Source organism: Arachis duranensis, chromosome 8, assembly GCF_000817695.3.
Source record: "Arachis duranensis cultivar V14167 chromosome 8, aradu.V14167.gnm2.J7QH, whole genome shotgun sequence".
In the NCBI taxonomy this organism is placed as follows: Eukaryota; Viridiplantae; Streptophyta; class Magnoliopsida; order Fabales; family Fabaceae; genus Arachis; species Arachis duranensis.
The window spans coordinates 37,938,846-37,951,461 of record NC_029779.3 but is presented as its reverse complement, the minus strand read 5'-3'; the positions used below and the strand labels follow the sequence as shown (position 1 = coordinate 37,951,461).

The window sequence follows — 12,616 nt, the reverse complement described above, 5'->3', positions numbered from 1 at the left end:
AAAACTATCACTCTATCAGGGATTTCAATTTCAATGGACCCCCAATCAAAACAACTCGATAAAAGCACGAGATGTTCGTTTCCACCACCATCTCTCACTTCTTGTTTCTCATCCACACAAACACATTTCACAACATAATATCCAAAACTTATATTAATAAATAAATAAATAAAGTTGTAATAAAAACATAAACAACAATAACAATAAGAATTAAAAAAAAAATAGACAAGAAATTTTTTCCCCTCAATTTTCTCGTTCATTCATCACAACACAGTCTTTTCACTTCACTTCCCACTCTCTCTCTCTGTCTCTCTCGGGAGCTGCGATCCTCTGCATCCATGGCTACCGTACAACTCCAGTCCCTCACCCTCTCTCGCTCCTCCGCCCTCTCCGCTCCGACCACCGTGTCCTCCATCTCCGGTCGCCGGAGTTCCATCAAGCTGCCGCGCCACGCCGGACTTAGACTCGCCACCTCGACTCGCTTTTCCGGCTCATCGAGTCGCGCCGTGTCGAGAATTTCCGCCTCACGTGCTGGTGGACGCGTCGTGTGCGAGGCTCAGGACACCGCCGCCGTCCAAGGTTAGGTTTCGGTTTCGAAGTTGTATACTTGAGATTTTTATTTTCTGCTTTGGAAATTGGAAAATTGTTGAATTGATGAAAATAATTTGGGGGAAAAAGTAACCTTAAGCTCGTGTTGGCTTATCGAATTAAACACTTGAACTTTCGTGTATGACTGTATGTGAATTTTGTGGATGTCTTGTTTGTTATTTCTGCCAAGTTGTTATTCTTCGTTTTTTGGTTGCTAAAATTGTTCTAATTAGTTGTACAAGTTAATTTGCAATTGCTACCGCGTGAGTTTAATATCAAATGTAATAGAATGACTAAAGCCTAGAAAACAGTTTTAATTGTTTTTGTTTTTTGGTCCAAGAATGAATCCATTATGTGGTTGAAAGAATTAGTTTTAATAAATTTTCATATTTTGTTATCTATGACCTTGTTGTAGTTCTCTATTAGCAAGAAGCCTAATTTGGTAATTTAACAGTATTAGCATATCCCGTGACTTTGAGGAAATTTACACCAATTAATCAAAAGAAAAAATAATTTCTTTGGGTTTTGGTTACTCTCCTTTTTGTATCATGGAAGCAAAATTCAGGGTTATGCATGTATTTTCATGAGTGTTAAATAGTGAATGTGTGGTTGTATGTAATCCTTATTGCCTAGAACTTGTATTTAAAAGTGGATCTTTTGCATCAAAATCATTAAGTGTGTCCCGTTATAGTGTTTACTTGGATGGAACTGGTTGTTTGGGTTTGTTCATTTGTGGTTATTAGATTGTTGAACATCAAGCTCAAGGTCGTTGTATGCAGTATGGATAGTGAAAATGTCTCTTTGGAGAAATGAGGTGTATAGTTAAGTCATATGATAAGTTCTTTAGAAAATTGACATACTTTATAGTGTTATAAAAGGTTTGTGAAGTGTTTGCTTGGTCGTATGGAATTCATGCCAAAATTGATGAAATAGAACTGTTATATCAAGGATGATGCTACCCTCAAAGGGGGAGAGAGTGCAAAGAAGCTATGTTTGTATTCTAGGTTTTAACTCCTAGGGTATGCAAAAAACGGGTGACAACTGACAAGTTTGTAGATGAACTATATGTGTGTGTTAGTTTACTTTTACTCCTGGTTTTGCTCCATCAAAATTTCCACCCCATTTTACCTTCCAACCAAGCATAACCTCATAAATAGAGGAACTGAATGGCAGATGCATGACCAATCTTTTGCTGAAAGTTTTTGGAGACACTCGTCAATGCATGTTTGAGAGAAATAGTAATTGAAGTTAAAGTATTTTTGTTTTGTTGGATATTGCAGTGGATCCCATTACTGACGCAAATTGGCAATCGCTTGTGCTCGAATCCGATACTCCTGTTTTGGTCGAATTCTGGGCACCATGGTGCGGTCCCTGCCGTATGATCCACCCAATAATCGATGAGCTAGCCAAGGAATATGCTGGGAAGCTCAAGTGTTACAAGCTCAACACTGATGAGAGCCCTTCCACGGCTACCCGGTATGGAATCCGTAGCATCCCAACCGTCATCATCTTCAAGAATGGTGAGAAGAAAGATGCAGTGATTGGTGCTGTGCCGAAGACAACATTGATGACAAGCATAGAGAAATTCTTGTAAGAGAGGCGGCTTCAGCTGGAAGTGAAGCTATTTTTCCAATTAGCTTCCAATGTCTCAACTTTGGATGGTGATTTGTTTTCTTAAATAATCATTTATGGATATGGTACTGTATAGCTGTTGGATTGCAACCACATTCTATGTTCTTTTTAGATAATGTTATAGTAATCAATATGATGCGTGAATTTGGCGTCCAATTATAGCACTTCCTGATTCCATTTAGGCATTGCCTTTCATTCCATCCATTATTTTTTCCCCCTCAATTTTTTGGTTCAATTCCATGAATTTGAAATGTAGCTCGGTACATATTCTCTGATACATTTAAGTAGCATTTTACATGAAATATAAATAATAATAATAATAATAATAATAATAATAATAATAATAATAATAATAATAAAACAGAAATGGATATTGTTACTTCTAATTTGATGTCACACCTTTCTTTCTACAAATTCATTCAAATATAGTAAATATTCAATGTAAAAAAAAAAAATATGTGGAGTGATATTATAAAAAATTAGAGTGGAGTTATTATCTTCCTAGAAAACTACATTCCTTTTTTTCCTTGGACACGGCAACCATACAGGTTTTTGCTTTGATTATTAATGATTTTTATTTTTATATTCTTTTTGTTTTTTTTGGTAAATTTTTTGGTTTTTAATAATATCTCGCAAATAGTATTATTTGATTATTAATGATGTTAATGGATTTCCATGCCCCAAATAGTATTGCTATGTGACGACTCTCTAATCTCTTTTTTCTGGGCTTAGGCCTAGTTAGAATTAAAAAAAATTCATACCAAAATTATTTTTGAAAATCATTAGATTTTCGAAAAAAAAATCATGACAAAAAAGTTTTTGAAAAAAACCATAGAGATAAGAATTTTTTATTTAAATTAAATAAATATAATAATTAAAAAAATATATTTAATAAAATAAAATTACAAAAATACATAAAATGTTATATCCCAGATACAAAGGTAAAAGCATTATAAATGCACAAGTCGAAAACTCTGCACCTAGGATAAAAAAAAAATCGGATGTACCTAAGATATGACACAACAATGCAGTTGTATATAAAATCGAGTGCATTGTATATGGGATATAGACATAGAGTAATTTAGCGCACTGTACCCGATATCATGTTTAAGTGTATAGGGTTATCTGTATTTTAGACAAGTATATTAAAAAAAAAGTCTATATAAGTATTTTGTTGGCTCAACTATTCACCACACTGAAACCATTACAATTCTATCGTACCTTCGTCTTCTTATTTTTCAAAAAAAAAAAAGGCCAGTATTCAGTTTTTTTATTGTGTTAGTTCATCCCAATGGAATTATTAGAAACAGTGAAAAAGGAGTAATATTTGAGTATAATTCACTTGTGATGCTGTGATTTTATCGCGTTGATTCTCTAGATGTGTTTAAAATTATCATATTGAGTAACATAGATACAATTGGATCAAAAGAAGTTGGTAGAGTCGCATATAGATTCCTATCGACATTGACTGGGGAGGTTTGTTAACTCCATTTTGTCTTGAAGCCAATAAGCACATTAGTATAGTGTTTGATGTACATGCTAGACTAATGCCGCAACATGTTATGGAGTAGGAGGTGGTTCTGGGTCATCTTCTTCAATACCTGAAGCAGTCCCAGTATTGACAATGCTAATTCACTTTGCTGTGGTATATCCATGACATCACTAACGGTACGCAACCGACAATGTCTGTAATATCACGTCGGGTAGCGCTGCATAGCGAATAATATGTGTGAGATAGCAATGCAGAGGTAGCATGCACGTGGATCTGCTGAAAATCTTTAGTGCATCCGCTTATTGGGTTACCGTCCGTCCTGAAGTGTGATAGTGACATCGTCCCACGGAAAGTAAAAAATATGGGTCTCCGGTCTCCACCACTCCACAAATACAGAGAGTAGGACATTGTTAAAGATGAAATCCCTCAATTCGACTGCATGTCCGAATTCTACCTCCCGGATATATAATAATAGCACGCCGGCGGTGAGATACCGAGCGTCACCCGACATGGTAAGAGTAGCCTAAGTGCCTGTATGAATACCGTTCATTAGTCGTGTCAAACTTATTGCGTATTCCACATAACTTATTAAATTATTTGTAATAGATTACTTCAAAATACAACTTAACTTAATCTAATCATAACTACTTATATCAAGTAGTGCAGATTCTCATTATTCATTATACTTAACAAGATCTATTATTGACTTAAAACTAACCATAAAAATAATTCAACTATTTAACAAAAATCTAACAACTTAAAATTTTACATTTAACATTTATTTCATATACAATTAATGAACTCATTATGTTATACTATTTCGGCATATGTTGTGTAAGTAATCTATCAGATCAACTAATTATTTAATTCAACAATATAAGCACAATAAATAATTAATTAAAACTAGGTAAATTATAAATATCATAAATGATCAACTAATTAAATATTTAAAATAAAAATTCCACGAACTAATCTCAAAATCTAGTGCTCCAATCATATACCATATCGTGTTTATTCTGTTAATAATCTCTGATCATATATAACCTCCTCGTTGTGCCATTTATGCTTTTTAAACTAAAAAAAAAAACTTCAAATGATCATCCACATCTCGGTTGCACCCCATTATATAAGCGTCAAACGTATTTTGGGTACTTTAAATTTCAGGTAATTAGTAAACAATTAACCAATAAATTAATTATTATTTAAAAAAATTAAAAAATTAAATTTTATAATTTAATAAAATAGAAATAATTAAAATATGAATTTTGACACTAATTTTAAAAATTTTGGTCCAAAATTAAATCAACAAACCGAACCGATTAAATCGAACCTAAGGCCAACCCATATGAGCTTTGCTTCGGCCTCCCTTTCCATTCAACGAAGCCATTTATGCATAAAGAAGAGAGGAGAAGATTAAGAATGATACCGAATCCCTTATTCCTCAAAAAATTCAATCGTCAATAATTTTCAATCCGGAGTTTCGATTGACGAGTCATTAGCGGCCACACGTTTGTCTCGAAATTTTCTACAAAATCTATCGAACAATTTAGTAAGAGAGTCACGTTTTTTCACTCAATTCTCCCCTCTTCAATTCGTAATTTTGAGGTTTAGTATTGAGAGATTTTGTGATTTTGATGGTTTAGGGGTACTCTAGTGGTGGATAATCATTGGATTTTTTCTATTTGACTCGTGGGTAATGGTAAGGAAACTCTAATCCTTGTGAATTGGTGATTTAGTGAGCTCAATATTGATTATTGTGATATGTATGAATTAGATTGTGTATCTTGTTGAATTGGAGTTAAATTGGTGGATATTGGAAGTTTAGAATTGAATCCTGAGAGCTGAAAATTCAATTGGTAATGAGTTAGAGCTTTGGAGATTGAGCAACAGTGCATAATTAAGGTGTTTCCAGCTTATGGAGGAATCAACTAGGGTATAGTTTTGGTTTCTCGCAATTAATATTTAATGTCACGTGAAAACTTAGGCTAAAAAACCTTAAGATAGAAATGAACTGAATGAATTATTAATAGATTGTGTATAAAGGATGAATGAATTTGTACGTATTGAATTATGACTTTGAAGAGTATAAAATAATCATATTGTTGATGTATTGAGGGTTGATGGAGGGTTTGTGAAATTGAATTGAATAGATTGGTTGAGAAATGTGTAGTTTGATTTTGTAAATGTTTAATATTGGAATGGTTTGATTCTGAAATAATTTGATACTATAAATGATATGAATGACTGAGAGGTGTTTGGTTTAGTGGTTGGGAACTTTGAGGGGTGACAAAAGTCCAAGTTTTAGAGGAGATGCTGCCGAAATTTTTATGAAAATAGGAGACTTCGTTTGAAGTGGTTATTTATAAATATTTGGATTTTTAAGAATTTTATAATTTGATTTTGAGTTATAAAAAAAAGATTATGTTTTGAGTTTTCTTTATTTAGAAAAGAATAAATTGTGTTTTGAGTATGAATTATTGATGAACGGAATGGGAGGAATGATGATGATTGATGAATAAATGAGATATGATGATGATTGATTTTTATATTAACTATGTGGGCAACTTTGCCATGTTGAGAACCTCCGGTTTTCAGATGCAGGACGCGAAGCACCTTATTGAGCATTCTAGAGACTCTTGGGAGCGAAGAACTATCTTGGGACTTGGTATTTGTATTTGGTTTATGTTTATATATGTGTATAGATTCTCCATCTTGTATATATAAAGATTTTGACTCTCTTAGAGGTTGACTTAGACAAACAAGATTTATATTTATTTGTTGGTTTATAAAGATTTATAAAGATTTTGACTCTCGAAACCAACCTTTTCTTCACAGGTCTCGCTAGATCTTGATTATATAACTATCATTTGGAACTCTACTTTAATATATCTATCTTTTAATTTTCTGTATAAGCTTTCTATCTTTCTGTTTCTCGTGATGTAGCGTCTCGTTACCTCTGTTTTACATTCTAAGTATAAAGCTCTGTATAGTATGACGATACATATAACAGCCCAGAATCATATAATCCACGTATTCTGGATGTAGTGTACCCGGATGCAACTGTGATATAAAAACAATGTGCAATTATATATATCGGGTTATCGGGCTATCGGGTATTGCATAACCCGGATGCACATTTATTGCGCTTTTACCCTCTGTATTCGGATATGGCACTTTGAGTATTTTTATAATTTTATTTTATTAAATAATTTTTTGTAATTATTATATTTATTTAATTTAAATAAAAAAATGTTAGAAATTATGATAAACTACTATAAGAGTAAGGACTATTTTGGTAATGGTTTTTTGAATTTTAAAAAAATGAGATACGATTATACTTATTTTGTTTATACTATAAAAAAATAAATAATCATATATAAAAATTGGTAAAAAATTATTCAAAACATCTATTTCAGTAATTAAAATATTTATTTTATTTCATAAAAAATCAACTAGTGAATTGATGCTTTAATTCCACGCACGTGTTCGTGATTTATTGATTTTTTATGAAAATATCTAGCATAAGTAGGGATCGAAGTGGACTGGACTATCTGACGAAGTTTGTGATTTAACTCATTTTATTAAATAAGTCCGATTTAGATTTTAACCTATTAGATAAAAGGGTAAGAACATAAACTTTAAAGAAAAGCTTATGAAACTCATTGAGTCGACTCGTCAAGATATTTTTTTGTAAAAATAAATTAATTATCAATTTAGATTTTTAATTATTTATTTGTATTAAACACAAAATAAAACTAAAAGAAATCAATACTCAATAGTCAAGACTAGTTAAAATTATAATTTTTTGTTTAAAGAAAAAATTTATGTATTATAAATATGGTTATGGTGTGATACATGCTCAAGAGGGCATTTTCATCATTTTAGAGCTAAGGGGCAGAATGGTAATCTTGTCATATTCAAGGATTTGAATACTAGAAGAATTGTACCATACCAGTCTTAGACATTAAGAAGACCAAGAGTCCGTCTCAAAAACAGTGGTGCTGAAAGAGCGACAACTCATAAGGCCCAATAGGCTAAGTCAGGACAGCAAGAAGCCCAATAATACTTTTCAAATTCAGTGGAAGGCATAATTTATTATTGATTTTTGAATTTTTAGGCCTTTATTTTAAGTTTCTTTTGTTGTTAGAGTTTGTTGGAAGATTTGATTTACTTTTGATTTGCTTAGTAGTATTTTTAGGAATTTTAAAATTTAAATCAAATCTGATCTAATCTAATAAGATCAAATCTGATTTAAATTAGTTATCATATCTTTAGAATTTTAAATTTAAATCAAATCTGATCTAATCCAATAAGATCAAATCTAATTTAAATTAAATTATCTTATCTTATCTTTTAGTTAGTTTGTTATGGTCTATTTAAACACCTTTAGTGAGACAATTTACATAACTTTGATGAATAAAATTTCTTTAGTGCTTTATGCACGATTTATTGTGTGAGAAGTGAGGTGAGTGATTTGCTTCCCTTGTTGCATGAGGAAGATTGAAGGATCCAATACTAAGGTGATCTGCGTGGTGGTTCTTTCAGTTTTCGTCCCTCTGATCTAGGTTGTGAAGGACAAGTTCTTTGAAGATCTAGTAGGGAATCCTTTCCGGTGACCTAGGTTGTTAAGCACAGGTATCTTAGAGGTCTAATAGGAAAAATCTCATTTATCTATCCTTTTGTTATTTCTTATCATGATGTTTGACTAACGATTGATATATAATAAATTATACTTTACAAATTATGAATTATAAATTTTAAAATATATTTAAGGACAATTTAGATTTTTTAAGTTTATTTTTTTGAGTTCTAATTCACGAAATATACTTTTCAAATGCGCTCGTGAGCTTGTTGGGCTTTAAATAAACTGGACTCGAGCCTGAAAAAAAACTGTGAAAGGTCTAAGTTTGAGCCATCTATTTATAATATAGGTCATACTCGTCAAAAGGTAAAGTTCGACTCGATTTGATCTATTTTCACCCCTAACCACGAAGAAGTTGAGAATATACTATGAATTAATATATAAGATAATATTACTTTAATTTAACAAAAAATAATAACACATTTATCATTTTGAATAATATACGAAAATCTTTAGGCAGTTTAGTTAAGACTAGGGCTGGAAGTGAGTCTAGTTAACTCATGAGTCAATTTGACCTCGACTCATTAATAGTTCGATAAGCTGAATTTATGAGTTGGTGAGCCGAGCATGAGTTTGGATAAACTCAGCTCATTAGCTTGTGAATTGGCTCGATTATATATATCATAATTGTCATAATCGAACCCGTGATCGAACCAATCAAGTTACTGGTTCATTGGTTTATTAATTTAACCGATAAATTACTGATTAAACCGATAAAATCGGTCTCACATAAATAAAAATATAAAATAATAAAAAATATAAAATTAAAATTTAAAATACATATATCTAAAATATTTAAGATTTTTTTATAATGTATAAATTCTATCTGACGAAGCTTGTGATTCAACTCATTTTATTAAACAAGCCAGGCTTAGATTTTAACCTATTAATTAAAAGGGTAAGAACATAAGCTTTAAAAAGAAGCTTATGAAACTTATCGAGTCGACTCGTCAAGATATTTTTTTGTAAAAATAAATTAATTCTCAAATTAGATCTTTAATCATTTACTTGTATTAAACACAGAATGAAACTAAAAGGAATCAATACTCAATAGTCAAGACTAGTTAAGATTATAATTTTTTTGTTTAAAGAAAAAGTTTATATATTATAAATACGGCTATAATATATGACTATTGACTAACGATTGATATATAATAAATTATAATTTATAAATTATGAATTATAAATTTTAAAATATATTTAAGTATAATTTAGATTTTTTAAATTTATTGTTTTGAGTTCTAATTCACGAAATATACTTTTCAAATGCGCTCGTGAGCTTGTTGGGCTTTAAATAGACTGGACTCAAGCCTGAAAAAAAAAAACCTATGAAAAATAATAAGTCTAAGTTTGAGCCATCTATTTATAATGTAGGTCATACTCGTCAAAGGTAAAGTTCGACTCGATTTGATCTATTTTCACCCCTATCTATGAAGAAGTTGAGAATCTACCATGAATTATTGTATAAGATAATATTACTTTAATTTAATAAAAAATAATAACACATTTATCATTTTGAATAATATACGAAAATATTTAGGCAGTTTAGTTAAGACTAGGGTTGGAAGTGAGTCTAGTTAACTCATGAGCCAATTTGACCTCGACTCATTAATAATTCGATAAGCTGAATTTTTGAGTTGGTGAGCTGAGCTTGAGTTTGGATAAACTCAGCTCATTAGCTTGTGAGTTGGCTCGATTATATATATCATAGTTGTTAGAATTAAATCCGTGATCGAACCGATCAAGTTACTGGTTTATTGATTTATTGGTTCAACCGATAAATTACTGGTTAAATCGAAAAAATCGATCTTACATAAATAAAAAATATAAAATAAAAAATTTAAAATACATACACTACTTTTTTATGGTCTTCCAATATTTTTGGTCATTTTAATCCAATCGTCCACTCTCAAATTTGTCGCTACGTGTCATTCTTATAATGACCACGCCAAATCCATTCAGGAGTTAGTTCACGAGTTGTATATATTAAAAAGTCAACCAAAAAAAAAAACTAAAATATGCCCCGCCCGAATTAGTACAAAATAGGGTATTAAAAACCAACTAAAATTTACTGTACTGGAATTCGCCGCATATGCCTACATATATGATATGAAATAAATCATATAATAAGGACGATATAGGTTCGGAATAAATCTAGCTCCTTGTTTTTAGAAATGTTTTCATTAGGCAATCGATAAATACTATTTATAACAAACATTTATTGAATTTAGAGACATACTATAATCAGTACTAAGCTCACCTTTATTTTTTGTTTCTTTTTGTCTTTTGTTTAATGTCCAAACGGGACTATCTCAATCAGAAAGCTGGAAGAGTAGATAATGCATATTTCTTTGGCGATTGAAAGGCTCTATTAATATAATGAGGTGCATGTCCCTTTTAATTTGTAGCTTGAGGAGGGGAACTTATATACAGGAATGTATGATGCATCTATTTTAAAAATTGTAAATATCGATCAGATACATAAATTAATAAGATTAGATTGCGAATTTCAGATAGATCTTCGTATATTTGTGAATCTCTAAAAAATAAATAAATATATAAAAAATATTATATATGTTATATTATTTTATTTTTATTATTACAATGGCTAAAAAAAACACTCCTTTATTAATTTTTTTTCTTTCTTGCCGAGGCACAACAACTAACCTTGAAATTAGGTTTATCTAGAAAATTCAAGGACTCAACTTCCACACACCACACAAAAACTCTATCAAACACATAGCTAATTACTAAATTGTCCCTGCACAGGTATATATATAGATGTATATTGTATGCTTTACTCATTCAGTACATATATCAATATATCTATATAGCTGTTTACTTTAATCATAAGCCATGGCGGGGAAATCTCTAACCGGGTTTTGCTTCATCCTCCTCCTCCTCGTTGTTGCTCGTAAGTCATTAATTACTTCATATACGCACGTATTCCTAAGTCATGATTATATATAACATAATTATAATGTATACTATTATTATATTATTATAAATGATTATATATCTAATAGTTATAAAGGCAACAAAAAAAAATAAAATTTATATCGAGCCATTTAATTAGTTATAAAAAATTTTATTTATATTTGAATTATTGTAGATAGAGACCTATAAATAATTATATATATGTATATTATATATTAAAAAAATTGTTGATACCTAATTAATGTTGGTGCGTGTAGAGGAAATGGTGGTGCAAAGTGAGGCAGCAACGTGTGAGAACCTGGCGGATACCTACAGGGGACCATGCTTCACCACCGGAAGCTGCGACGACCACTGCAAGAACAAGGAGCACCTGCTCAGCGGCCGCTGCCGCGACGATTTCCGCTGTTGGTGCACCAGAAACTGTTAAATTACGCATCATGAGCTACGTACGCAGATCGATCCATGATGCTGGATCTTAGCTAGCTAGCTAGGAGCATATATATACATAAATAATACTTCTAAGCTAGCACTGCATTTATATATGTTACTATATATTTTTGTATGGGTGTATTGTATTGCACTATTGCGTAGTACATAACGGACGAGTTATGTACGTACGTGCTAAATAAAATTTCAACTTATATGTAATTGTCTTTCTGAATTTTCTTCATACATATATGATTATCAATTTTAGTTTTATGTTTGATATACAATTTGATGACACATATAATATAGAACTATAGGGAAATAGCAGTAATCAGAATTTAATAGTATATTATTGATACTTTTTAATAAAAATAAATTTTTTAAAATATTTATATGTTTTGTGAATATATATTTCGATCCGATGATTTTAATACGAATCAGATTGAAATTTTGTTTGTATTCGATTCGATCCACGTTCATCTCCTAAGTCTGCATGTAGTCAATACTCAATAAAGTACGTTTATTTTATTTACTTTTAAATTGATTTATACATCTAAATAAGCCGAATTATAAGAGACGGATTAGATTTCATTCTTATCCGTGTCAAGCTTGTGAAGGAGGTTTACATTATCTCCAAAGTGAGAAAATATGTCATTCTTTGATTAGTTTTGCAAGACTCATCAACTCGTTTACATCGAAACTAAGTTATAAATTCTGAGATCATTCAGTAATAATTTCACTTCAGATGTTTACGTGACCTTCGATAATAAATACAAGAGTTAATGAGAGTAAGAAAGTTAGTCTTTGTTCAAACATTGTCTAGGGTAATAATATTATAGGGTCAATACTATTAACTAAAAAATAAGAGTCGAATAGTATTAGTTAAAATGTAAAGTAAA

General features: G+C 30.9%; 2 protein-coding genes across 2 annotated transcripts; both read left to right on the top strand.

Annotated features, from left to right (window-relative positions):
- The first annotated feature begins 212 nt into the window (after positions 1 to 212).
- Positions 213 to 2,376, top strand: LOC107462624 (thioredoxin M4, chloroplastic). The gene is made up of 2 exons (XM_016081246.3): positions 213 to 579; positions 1,869 to 2,376. The coding sequence occupies exons 1-2, from the start codon at positions 339 to 341 to the stop codon at positions 2,180 to 2,182; spliced, it is 555 nt and encodes a 184-aa protein (XP_015936732.1). The 5' UTR covers positions 213 to 338; the 3' UTR covers positions 2,183 to 2,376.
- Positions 2,377 to 11,108: 8,732 nt separating this feature from the next.
- LOC107462635 (defensin-like protein) lies at positions 11,109 to 11,939 on the top strand. The gene is made up of 2 exons (XM_016081261.3): positions 11,109 to 11,268; positions 11,549 to 11,939. The coding sequence occupies exons 1-2, from the start codon at positions 11,211 to 11,213 to the stop codon at positions 11,716 to 11,718; spliced, it is 228 nt and encodes a 75-aa protein (XP_015936747.1). The 5' UTR covers positions 11,109 to 11,210; the 3' UTR covers positions 11,719 to 11,939.
- Positions 11,940 to 12,616: the final 677 nt, after the last annotated feature.